The sequence below is a fragment of the Phaseolus vulgaris genome, chromosome 7 (genome assembly GCF_051622355.1).
Source record: "Phaseolus vulgaris cultivar YP4 chromosome 7, ASM5162235v1, whole genome shotgun sequence".
In the NCBI taxonomy this organism is placed as follows: domain Eukaryota; kingdom Viridiplantae; phylum Streptophyta; class Magnoliopsida; order Fabales; family Fabaceae; genus Phaseolus; species Phaseolus vulgaris.
The window spans coordinates 51552794-51564807 of record NC_143504.1 but is presented as its reverse complement, the minus strand read 5'-3'; the positions used below and the strand labels follow the sequence as shown (position 1 = coordinate 51564807).

The 12014-nt window shown below is 35.2% G+C and overlaps 2 protein-coding genes across 12 annotated transcripts; one reads left to right on the top strand and one right to left on the bottom strand.

Moving 5' to 3' along the window:
- The first annotated feature begins 934 nt into the window (after positions 1–934).
- LOC137830024 (JmjC domain protein JMJ24) lies at positions 935–8057 on the top strand. Of its 10 annotated transcripts, none has more exons than XR_016523554.1 (15): positions 979–1042; positions 1116–1870; positions 1958–2103; positions 2189–2288; positions 2650–2782; positions 2907–2961; positions 3082–3724; positions 3859–3983; positions 4090–4188; positions 4495–4917; positions 5022–5094; positions 6450–6535; positions 7058–7177; positions 7328–7398; positions 7708–8057. XR_016523554.1 is itself a non-coding variant. In XM_068637106.2 (14 exons), the coding sequence occupies exons 2-14, from the start codon at positions 1280–1282 to the stop codon at positions 7805–7807; spliced, it is 2871 nt and encodes a 956-aa protein (XP_068493207.2). In that variant the 5' UTR covers positions 935–1049; positions 1116–1279; the 3' UTR covers positions 7808–8057. The 10 variants fall into 10 exon arrangements, 6 of the variants coding, with proteins under 6 accessions (XP_068493207.2, XP_090161528.1, XP_068493208.2 ...); XR_016523553.1 differs by having other exon boundaries at positions 979–1049; XM_068637106.2 differs by having other exon boundaries at positions 935–1049; positions 3859–4188.
- Positions 8058–8135: 78 nt separating this feature from the next.
- Positions 8136–9635, bottom strand: LOC137830025 (Photosystem II reaction center PsbP family protein). 2 transcript variants are annotated; one of them, XM_068637108.1, is made up of 3 exons: positions 9145–9635; positions 8838–9048; positions 8136–8536 (listed from the first exon to the last, which is right to left on the bottom strand). In XM_068637108.1, the coding sequence occupies exons 1-3, from the start codon at positions 9455–9457 to the stop codon at positions 8224–8226; spliced, it is 837 nt and encodes a 278-aa protein (XP_068493209.1). In that variant the 5' UTR covers positions 9458–9635; the 3' UTR covers positions 8136–8223. The 2 variants fall into 2 exon arrangements, with proteins under 2 accessions (XP_068493209.1, XP_090161529.1); XM_090305403.1 differs by having other exon boundaries at positions 8876–9048; positions 9145–9592.
- Positions 9636–12014: the final 2379 nt, after the last annotated feature.

The following is a 12014-nucleotide window of genomic DNA, read 5'->3' as shown; positions in this document are numbered from 1 at the left end:
CCTTGTATAATAACCTCTAAACAATTATGGAGACATCTCATACTTATATATTAGCAATATATATATATATATATATATATATATATATATATATATATATTAAGTTATCACTTTTAATTTATTTGACACTTGACACCTCAAGAAGTTTTTAATGTTAAACACAATAAAATTTTAGTAATGTAACAAATAAATTGACATTTTGATTTCCCTTTCCCATCACATTAAACTTGTTATCATGTATTTACACTATTTTTTATGAAATAAATGGGGCTCAAAATCCTTGATATTAAGATTGAAAGAGAGGGATTATCATTTGTTTTAAAAGTGTGATTATGATGGGTTAAAAAAATAGAGAATTAAAAATATCCATAAGCAATATTTTTTACTTGTTTTTACGTTATTTATTATCATAAATATTTTTCTAATAGTTTTAGATTTTGTAGTTCTACTCTATTATAACTGTTTTTTTATGTACACAAATTTAAACTGAAAATAACAAATAAACAGAAACACAAATTCTTTAAAGATTATACACTTTACCAATAATGAAAGATTAATAAATAAAAAGAAATGTTTGAGTCTTTTTATGAAATAAAATAAAAGTGTTATAAAAAAATATTTATCCATAAAAAAAATACATAAAAGGTTTTTTAACTTTAAAAATAATAAATTTGCAAATTATACTTAAGATAATTTTTAATTAATTAACAGTATAAAAAAATTTAGACTCATAAAATTATACATGATTATTTATGAAGAAATCATAGAAAAGTTGTTACTGATAATATTAAATCATAACATGATTTCCAAGGCAAGGAGCATAACAAGTTTTACATTATATTTTGTAAAATGATTTAAATTATTATTGAATTATAAATGATTATATTATAGATAAGTTATAAGGAATAATTGAGTCTTCCCTTCCAATATTCGAAAAGTAATATGTTTAAAAAAGCAAAAAACTTAATTAAAATTTTTACCGTTCGAGTTGCAGACGCACGAAGGGATCACCCTCTCTCAGGCCTTCCATCGTTTACTGAATGTATTATGTAAGCTTTTTCGATGCTTATCTCACAACGCAACTCTTTCTTTATCTCTCTCTGTCTACTTTCCAGCACTAGCCGCCGCCCGCCGCCGCTTCAACCTCAATCTCCGACCAATTCCACCGCCACGGCCCCTAACACGTTCAACTCACTCGCAATTCAATTCCTCTTTCAGATAGGGTTTGTTTTCGTCTCCTCGTGCTTCGCGCTACCGCTCAGTTAGGGTTCCTCTTTGAATGGATCACGCGCGATCGACCAACGGCGAGGACAATGCGGCGGGAATTCCGGACGACTTGCGGTGCAAGAGGTCAGACGGAAAGCAGTGGCGTTGCACGGCCATGTCGATGCCGGACAAGACGGTGTGCGAGAAGCACTACATCCAGGCGAAGAAGCGCGCCGCGAATTCCGCAATGAGGGCCAACCTCAAGAAAGCCAAGAGGAAGTCGCAGTCGCTGAACGAGTCTGATGTTTATTTGGAGAGTAAGAGCGACGATTTCGACGTTCCTCTCTCCGCTATAAGCCTTTCGCAGAAGAAGCTCTCGAAGAACCAGTTTCGTTACACGCCCGAGCGTGACGCGCGAAGAGCCTCCTCTGCGAGACATGCTCATGACGAGGTGGATGTGGATGCGGATGCGGATGCGGATGTGGATGTGGATGCGGATGTGGATGTGGATGCGGATGTGGATGTGGATGTGGATGCGGATGCGGATGCGGATGCGGATGCTGATGTGGCGCTCTATGAAGAAGACAATTGGGTCTCCTATGATTCCCCGCCGGACTCCTCGCGCAAAAGATCGCGAAGGAGCTTGGATGCTAATGCCACTACTGTGAGTTCATTTTGGGTTCTGTTTGGGTGGGTGATTTTGATGCAAGTGTAGTGTACTGTGCTGAATTTGGAAAGTTGTGTTGTGTAGCAGGAATATTCCGACGGAACCTCTGGTTCTTCTGAAGACACCGGCGGGCAGACTTGTCATCAGTGCCGGAGGAATGACCGAGATAGAGTTACTTGGTGCTTAAGATGTGACAGGAGGGGATACTGTGATAGCTGTATATCAGCATGGTGAGCATGGAATTTTAGTTATGACAAGGGATAATAACTCTTTCAGTTATATTGTCATTGTTAGTTATGGTTTACTTGTTTTTAGGTACTCGGACATTTCGTTGGATGAAATTCAGAGGATATGTCCTGCTTGCCGTGGTATATGTAATTGCAAGACTTGCTTGCGGAGTGATAATTCTATTAAGGTATTTTTGTTTGTTTCAAATTTAAAATTCCGTTTGAATAAATTTCTCATTAACACTATGAAAGAAGATCATTAGCTGCTAAACTGAGATAAGCTTCTTCTATCAGCTAAAATTAACTTATGCATTTTAACTTTTGGAGGAGTAAAATAAGAAAACATCTAACAAAGTTAAGTGCATAGGTGGATTTTAGCTTCTAAGAGAAGCTCCGTCCAACTTACCTTATTTCCTTCTCCTAAAGGTGCTTATGGGGGCTTCTATTATCCAAATTGGACCTTAAAATTTGATGAGGCATGCCTTTTAAAGTGTTAGCATGTGTAGATTTTTTTCCTGTTAGTGATTTTCTGGTTTTTCTGGGATTAAGGTTCGGATACGCGAGATACCTGTTCTGGATAAGTTACAGTATCTTCATGTCTTGCTATCGTCGGTGCTTCCTGTGGTAAAGCAGATCCACCGTGAACAGTGTTTTGAAGTTGAACTTGAAAAGAAGCTGCGTGGTAAGGTCCATTTTAAAGTTTATTTGGTTTGCTTTGTGCTGTTAGTGGTGATTGGTTGTCTATGTTGTTTTTCTTTGTGGGGTGATGAGCATTTGATGATGTTATAAAAATGCGTCTCTCTCAGGTGCTGAAATAGATCTTCCGAGAATAAAATTCAACACAGATGAGCAGATGTGCTGGTACATTTGTAACAAATTTTGTAGAATGGTTGATTTTACTGGGTGCTGACGCATCAAGCACCTGTTCCTTATTCATAGATAGTGTAGGAATCATTATTTATTTTGATTTTCTTCTTGCAGCAATTTCTGTAGGATACCTATTACTGATTATCATCGACGCTGTCCAAATTGCTCATATGATTTGTGCCTTAATTGCTGTCGAGATCTTCGAGAAGCAACTGCTGATCGCAATGAAGAACCCCAGACAGAGCTAGCTAAAACTTATGATCAAAATATATTAAGTAAATTTCCTCAATGGAGATCCAATGACAATGAAAGTATTCCATGTCCCCCTAAGGAGTATGGGGGCTGTGGCCATTCTTCATTAAACTTAAGCCGAATTTTCAAGATGAATTGGGTAGCAAAGTTGGTGAAAAATGTAGAGGAAATGGTTAGTGGCTGCAGAATTAGTAACGACTATGGTACTACTCCAGAAATCGGGCTGAGTGATCTCAGACTCTGCCAGTGTTCTCATAGAGAAGCCAGTGATGATAATTATCTCTATTGTCCTGCATCTGAAGATATCAAAACTGATGGGATTGGAAATTTTAGAAAGCACTGGAAAACTGGTGAGCCAATTATTGTTAAGCAAGTATTTGATGGGTCATCCATTTCAAGCTGGGATCCAATGGTCATATGGAGGGGGATTCTAGAGACAACAGATGAGAAAGCGAAAGACGAGAACAGGATGGTTAAGGCCATAGATTGCTTAGATGGATCTGAGGTACACATACATCTGTACCTCTTGTCTTTTTGGTGATTGAGATTGTATTGGTTTTATGTTGAACTGTGTTTTGGCTTCATCATTTATACTAATCACTCCGCTATGTCTGTATTTTAATATTTTTATATTGACAGATTGATATTGAGCTGGCTGAGTTCATGAAAGGATACCTCGAAGGGCGCATTCATGAAAATGGTTGGCCTCAGTTATTGAAATTGAAGGATTGGCCTTCACCTAGCGCATCTGAAGAATTTCTATTGTACCAAAGACCTGAGTTTATCAGCAAACTACCTTTACTTCAGTATATTCACTCCAAGTGGGGCCTTCTCAATGTTGCAGCTAAATTGCCTCATTACTCCTTGCAGAATGACGTAGGACCCAAGATATATATGGCTTATGGAATTAGTGATGAACTTGGAAGAGGTGATTCAGTGACAAATCTCCACTTTAATATCCGTGACATGGTATTGTACTTTACCCTCATTACATCTTTATATAAACTTTAATTTTAAGTGTATTAAGAAAATCAATTTGATGCTTCGTTGTTGGTTTATGTTTACTGATAATTTATGATCTGCAATTTGAATTCAAATGTCTAAACATGTGGATTGTTTACCTAAACACCACTACATGTTGTGCATTTGTGTTTAATAATTTAAAGTTCTCTTCTTCTCTCTCTCTCTAATCTCCCTGTTATATTGTCTAGAGTGAAATAATGGAATTTTGATTGATTTGAGGTAATAAATAATTAATTTATTGAGTTTCAACAGGTTTACCTTTTGGTTCATACAAATGAAGTAAAGTTGAAGGACTGGCAGAGAACTAAAATTGAAATTATGCAAAAGGCTAAAACTAATGAGGAATCTGAGGCGAAAGAGTCACATGGGGATCCTCAAATATTTTCAAGTGGGAGTTCACTTGATTCATCACTTGGTACAAAAAGTAGTGGACTGGATATGGATTCAAACCAGAATAAGTCAATTATGGATGAAGAATTTGAAATTTATTCTGGTGCTGAAGGTAATATGGTCAATTTTAAAGTCCCATCTACACAAAATGGAGATGTCTCCGAGGAAACACATCCTGGAGTTCTTTGGGATGTTTTTCGTCGGCAGGATGTTCCAATATTGACTAAATATTTGAAAATACATTGGAAGGAATTGGGGAAGTCAGGTGATGCGGGAAATGAATTTGTAAGTCTTCAAAAAAACATTTTAAATTGCAGTGCTTTCCTTTTTATTTGTTAATTGACTTGTTTTGTTTCTTCTTATTTCTGATGATACTCTCTGGATTCAAGGTTGCATGGCCTCTTTATGGTGGAGCTATTTTTCTCGACAAACACCATAAAAGAAAGTTGAAGGAAGAATTTGGTAAGATCTTATTTTTTTCTTTGTTTGTTCTGAATTTTTCATGAGCTATATAGAGAAGTGGTATAAATTAGTTTGACACAAGTGGAATTACACAGAGGGCCTTGCCTTGCTCTTGGGTGCTCCATTGCACCCACTAAGTTGACTTGTAGAGTTTCTTTTAACTATGGTAATGAGAGCGATGGAAGAGGAATACAATGTTTCCCCTTTATTTGGGAGTTTAAGATTTTTTTAAGAAGTGGATACGAGGAGAATAGTTCCCTCTCATTCTCCTGGTGCTATATTTGGAGGTTTAAGGATGTTTTGTTGATGTGAGAGGGAGGAAGGTATAGTCATAAATCGTCGATTTAATGTTTTAATTTAAAGAAATGAGTGGAGTTCTTGTCCTAGTTTTGTAGGTAAATGGAATTAGAAGGGGTTAATTGCTTTCCCCTCATCAATTTTTTTAACAAAGGTTTAAGTCAAGTTGTTGAAAAGTAACCATAATTGCAGCTGTTAGAGTTGGTTGTGATGTCTCTAAAAAGGGCTACCTGTTGACTAGAAAGGCTGAGTGAAGTGTCTTAGTGTGCAATCACCAAGATGACTAATGGAGGGTTGAGTCTTCATATCAACTATAGATAAGACCTAAGTAGGACTTGTAAAGTTTGGGCAATTCTTATTGTACAAGTATATTTTGTAGAATTGGGTTAGGTCTTAAGCCAAAATCCTATGATAGTATTAGAGTCTATCCCAGATGCATTGTTGAGTTGAGACATTAACATTGCCACTCAATGACTATAGCCCTGGGCTTGAGATGGTGTGTTAGAAAGCTATTTTAATTGCGGCATATTAATGTTGGTTGCCAATGTCTTGGGAAAGGCTACCTAAGAAAAGGTTGACTAGAAAGGCTGAGTGAAGCGTCTATATTGTGCAACCATTAAGACTCACTTATTACGAGGTTGAAATCTCATTAAGTGGAGACCAGGCCTAAGTAGTACTAAATAAAGCTTTGCTTATTTTTTGGAATTGTGGGAACTTGGGTGGGTTGGGGGGGTAGGAGGGGTAGATTTGTCTTTAAAAACATGTAATTTACTATATTACCCCTATAAATTCAGCTACTTAAATTTTGCTAGTTTTGCATGTTTAATTTTTATACTAACTCATTTTTTTCTGTATAAATTTACTGGTATAAGAAATCATGGCGAGCACTTTTATAAGGCCTAAATGTAGGTATCTGAGAGCAATTTTCTCGTGTGTACTGTTTAGGTGTTTATTATTGGAAACTTAGTACCGATGTGCTTCATTACGGGTAGTCCTACAAATTTCTGAAAAATTTGATTTACCTTCCTTTTTAATGTGATTATTATTTTCCTAAATAGGAGTGGAGCCTTGGTCATTTGAACAGAATTTGGGGGAAGCTATATTTGTTCCTGCCGGTTGCCCTTTCCAAGCAAGGAATGTTCAAGTGAGTTCCTTTACCTCATTATTTCACTTACTTACTAATACTAAATTGACGACCTTCATAGTTTTATATCCTACTCATAGAAAGGAATTTTGATCTGATAAAGGGTATACCATTATTAATATAATTTAGTTTTTATGAACATTTAATGTACTGAGTTACTGAGGTCTTGTTCTATGGCTGATAGTGTCATAACTCAAGTGATTTGAAGTATATGGTAAACGATTTTTGCTTCATTTTTTGGTTTCTACTTGGGTTGGTTTATAACCAAAATTTTTGGCATTGATTGATCCATGACTAAAATTGTTTTTATAAGCTGCTTTAATTAAATTTATATTGCATTTTCTTTTTGAAGTGGAATGCTTATATATGTTGGTTGTAGCCTAAATTCATTACAACCCAGATATGACAATTATCACTGAATATTAAATTTGATGAATTAAAGTGGATATTCTTGTGTTTAATGAAAAACATAATGAATACTCAAGGTCAAATTTGTCTATGTGCGCTGTCTTTATATTTCAGTCGAATGTTCAGCTGGGCCTTGATTTCTTATCCCCGGAAAGCCTGGGCGATGCTGTAAGATTGACAGAGGAAGTTCGCTGTCTACCTAATGAACATGAATCCAAAATTCAAGTATTGGAGGTCAGAAGAGGGAAAAGTTACATTTAATTATCAGCTTTCCTCTTTAGTTGCCACTTGCTTATATCCTATTTCCTCCTTTTAAAATGCTTGATTTCATATGAAGTTTTTGTTGACCCGTTGGTGTTGGCGTGTACTTGCACATTTATGCAGGTGGGGAAGATATCTCTATATGCAGCAAGTTCAGCCATCAAAGAAGTTCAGAAGCTTGTACTTGACCAAAAGTATGTAAATTTCTCACTTGTCTTTGTCAAATGTATTAATTCTCTTTCTCCCTCTCTCCCATCGTTCGTCACTAAAAATGGAAAATAAGTTGTTTTGCTTGACTGAGTTCTTAATCCTGTGGCTTTAACTTTCCTTCTGCATGGATTTTGGAATTGGTCAGTTGACCCTGTTAGGTCTCTTCCAAGGGTTTAAGGTTTAGGGATATCGTGTTTCTCTTCTTATTGGTTGATTTATTGTGATAATTGTTCCAAAGCCAACATCTTATTGCTACCTAAAATAATGAGACGGTTTAACTGTTGTTTTGCCAGACTTGGCGCCCAGATTGGATATGGAGACCCTAATTTGACTGCAATGGTTTCTGAGAATTATGAGAAGATGGTTAAGCGGAGGCAGATTACTTGTGCTTGACCTTCCACTTTCGGTTTGGTCTATGAGTTGGGAAACGGGGGACTTATGTACATTAGTTGTATTTGAGCAATATTCTATCGGTTAGTATGTTTCACTGTAGTTTTGATCAAATATCTAGGTAATCATTTAAATGTGTATAATAGTTACAGTCGTTAGGGAATCATTATATATTGACAAACTTCAGATCTGTATTTTATTTCAAAAAATGGAAAAGAAACATGTAATATATAAAGTTAAAACTTATTTTTCAGTCCTATTTGTTAAATTAAGAAATGCTTGGGTTCTACTGGCAGCAGACACTCCACATATATCGCACAAAAGACTGAAATTGGTTTGGTTTTCTAGCCATGCAATTCAAAAAAATGGTCTTGGAGACAAAGGATCCTTATTTCCTATTTAAGCTTCGTTTTGAATCACTAAATTGTGAGGCTAAATGAATTAGCAATCCTATAGAAATCTGACTTCAACTCTGGCCACTCTGATTCGGGTGCTTGAGCATTTAAAGTAAAAAGCCTACCACCACGAGCGCAGCAGACTGAAACATTGTGTCGCCTAAACGAGAGGCTCTCAACTCTGTACTCCAGTTCGTAGTATTTGGCATTTCTAACAGAATCCTCTCTCGAACTTGATTTTATCAATGTGGCCTTCACGTCAGGGCGTTGCCCTGATCCTGTTATGCTTCGAATCACTGCTTCTCCAACCTCATCGGGCCCTCCAAATGCTTCAATCCTAGTGAAAAGGTTAGATATGCAAGCTGTCAATCTACCTTTTTTTAGTAATCAGTATACTTTATGAAAAACATATCACACGAGACAGGTGATTCATGATAGGCAAACTATTGATAAATTTTCATTTTTTTTTTCTCGATGCGCCTCTAGACCCAACACTTAGCACTGAAAGGAAAAAGTGAAAAATTGTCTTTTTCTTTTTCAATTAACATTATAGTCGATCATTTTGTCGGTAAATAACTAATAAAGTAGAACTGAAGTGAGATATCTGAAATTTACTAGATTCTACTGCTCATACTCACGAGAAATCTGGAGCAACAGGTGAAACAATTACACTAACATTGAGTTCTCCAGTGGAACCTGGGGGACCAAATGCAACAACCGGTTCATTGATGTTAGAACGCCGCCGTGCATTCAGGGGAGGAGGATCCAATGATCGTTCCATTTCTCTTTTCTTAGCAGCTCGATACAGCAGTGTCTGATCTCCCACCCAATTTGCTGGGAATATGAATTCTGATAATCCAAATACATAAAAACATGAGTGTTTCTTTTCTCTTCTGTTACACAATGGTTTGTTTTTTAATATAATGAATCTTTTATAAAAGTTACCAAATCCTTCCTTTGTGTCAACGCAACGGCTGTAGCCACCAATGGGATAAAGGACGTCCAGCTTCAGATTGCGACCACTTTGTGGTGACAAACCAAGAAGAAAACTGGTGATGCCTCCAAAGTTTGCACCCAAAGCCACAAGTGAAGCTGACCCTATGCCCACAAGAAGACGCCTCTGAAATTTGGTGGCCAGTGGTGCAAATTCCTCTGCCGGAGATGGCCTTCCATTCACTCCCTCGTTATGATTGGCAGAACAGTTTGGCATTCGAATTGGGTTCCATGCCCAAAACCTGGCTTGCACTGCCAAACCCATGTGCTGCTATTCTAAGTAACAGAGCAGTTGTCGTGTGATAATCGATGCCAAATTTAATTTACACCGTATACTACCTGCCTCCTACTCATTCTAACCTTTTCAATTTTGGGAAGAAGGGATGCAATCCAAGTCCAAGACAAAATAATGTAGTGCTCAATTCTTATCTCCTTCATCAATCATGTGGTTCTCATTTTCCACTTTTTTTATTTCTTTCCTTTGAAACATTTTTACATTATTTTAGTTTACATACCACTTCTTCACAACATTATTTTCTTAATTTTATAGTTAATAAGACTTCATATCTATTATATATAGGACGCATTTGAATAAATTTTTCAATAAATACTTTTGAGATAAAAAGTAAAATTAATTTCTCTATAAACTAAAACCAGTTTAATTATAAGTTAAAAAGCCATTATTTAAAACAAAATGCAGAAAAATTTACAAATTGTTTAATGGTAAATTAATTTGAACTCATGAAATTCTAAAATATTGATTAAAAAATTATTGACATGGAGTTATTGTATTGCTATTTAGTTCAACTAGTATATTTTCGATTCTCTTTAGGGTTGTTTGCTATGGAATTTTTTTTAGTTTACTAACAATCTAAAGTTAGTTGGGAATGTTAATTTCTTATATTTCATTAATTTCAAAAGTAATTGGTTGTTTAATATTTTTGTGCTAATATTAAGAAATTTTCAGTTTATATGCATTAAATATAAATTACCCATATTTATTATATTATGATTTTGTATAATATTTTAAACTATTTTTTATAATCATTTTTCTGTACTATTTCATTAACAGGTAACATTGATACTCTTTTATTTATTTATTTATGTACAATCACCAATTAAAATTTTAAAACAACAAAACAACCGTTTTTTTTTTAAGCTTCTGGTCAATACTGATTTAACCTTACTCTGTCATGGGTTGATTATTTAATTTTTCATATTGGTGCAAATTGGATGTTACACACTGTATAGATGTTACACATTGTATATGTGACGAATGTCGAGAAAAATGTCTGTGACGATATAATTGGAACACTTCTCAACACTAAAGGAAAGAAGAAAAAATTGAGCTAAAGCATGATAAGATTTAGTTGACATGGGTATAGGTTCTGAGTTATATCCATAATCAGTTGAAAAAGGCACTTACTTGCCTCCAACTTATCATAGGTCTTTCTAAACAAGAAAAAAAAAAGTTTTTGTCGGTGTTTATGCAGTGTGAAAGTGTTACATGACTAATTTTCAAATGTTAAGAGTCTTGCTTCTATGCAAGAATTGATGTTAGTTGGTTTAAAATTCCACAATTATCATGTGTTGATACAACAATTTTTTCCAGTGGATATTCATGACATGTTTCCTACTTCTGTTAGAGGTGCTATATCACGTTTGTTTTGTTCTTCAATGCCATTTGCAAGAAAGTAATAAATCCTTAAATGTTAGAAGAGTTGGAAAATGAAGCAATCACGATCTTGTGTCAATAAAAAATGTGTTTTGCATCTTCATTTTTTTATATCACGGTGAATTTGATAGTTTATTTGGTGCAAGAGATTAGATTGTGTGGCCTATTTTAATTTTGATGGATGTATCATATTGAGAGATACATGAAGATATTAAAAGGATATGTCAAGAATCAGTATTGACCAGAAGCTTCCATTGTTGAGAGATACATTGCAGAAGAATTCATTGAGTTTTGTTCAGGGTATATGCCAAATTGTAAACTAATAGAAATTCCTAAGACTTGACACGATGAGAGATGTGCAGGTAAGGGTACTTGAAATGTAAATATTAAAAGTGTAAGTCATAGAAAATGAGCCAAACACATTTGTACATATTGAACAAAATTGATGAGGTTATTCCCTATATTTCATAACACATTAATGAAATCAAGGCAACACACCCCTGAATGAATAAAAAATGGGCATTGAATGAACAATGACCTTCTTAGCTTGATTTAAGAAACTTTTTTATGATGAACCTAATGTTTCATATACATTATTGAGACTTACTCGTTGATCTAATAAAGAGGTCACTACATATGGTGGGCATGACATTAACATTTTTTGTTTTTATGCCATGATAAAAGATTAAAAAAAGCAGAGTTCAAAACAAGAGGGTTATCATTCAATTTGAGGTTGTGCAATTTGCTAGTTTTAAAGACAAAAATTCCATTACAACATCTATGAGTTACTTCAAAGTCAATAAGATATGTGGGAAATTAATTATGTGACATTTAGAGTGCTAATGTTCAAGTGTAAATGGGTAGACAATACACATGTGAGTCCAAATCAGTACGAGTTACTTTGATGGATCTAAAGAAGGTAGGTTATACAAATGAACCATTTATTTTGACACATCAAGCAAGTCAAATATTTTATGTTAATGATCCATCTAATGACAAGTGGGCGAGAAGAAGCATGCACAAAATTCATGATGACGAGTGTATAAATATGCATGAGACATCTTCTTTCTCATCAAGAACACTTCCCGTGAAGTGAACAACATGCAAGCTATTAGGAGTGATCATGATGAAGGGATATCAGAAAACA

Bases quoted from the DNA above. Each gene is read 5' to 3' on its own strand.
- LOC137830024 (XM_068637106.2), top strand. From the start codon at position 1,280: ATGGATCACGCGCGATCGACCAACGGCGAGGACAATGCGGCGGGAATT. The intron at 4,189-4,494 runs GTATTGTACTTT...GAGTTTCAACAG, and splicing joins ACTTTAATATCCGTGACATG to GTTTACCTTTTGGTTCATAC. The intron at 7,178-7,327 runs GTCAGAAGAGGG...ACATTTATGCAG, and splicing joins CCAAAATTCAAGTATTGGAG to GTGGGGAAGATATCTCTATA.
- LOC137830025 (XM_068637108.1), bottom strand. From the start codon at position 9,457: ATGGGTTTGGCAGTGCAAGCCAGGTTTTGGGCATGGAACCCAATTCGA. The intron at 9,049-9,144 runs GTAACTTTTATA...TTGGATTATCAG, and splicing joins TGACACAAAGGAAGGATTTG to AATTCATATTCCCAGCAAAT. The intron at 8,537-8,837 runs GTGAGTATGAGC...CCTTTTCACTAG, and splicing joins CCTGTTGCTCCAGATTTCTC to GATTGAAGCATTTGGAGGGC.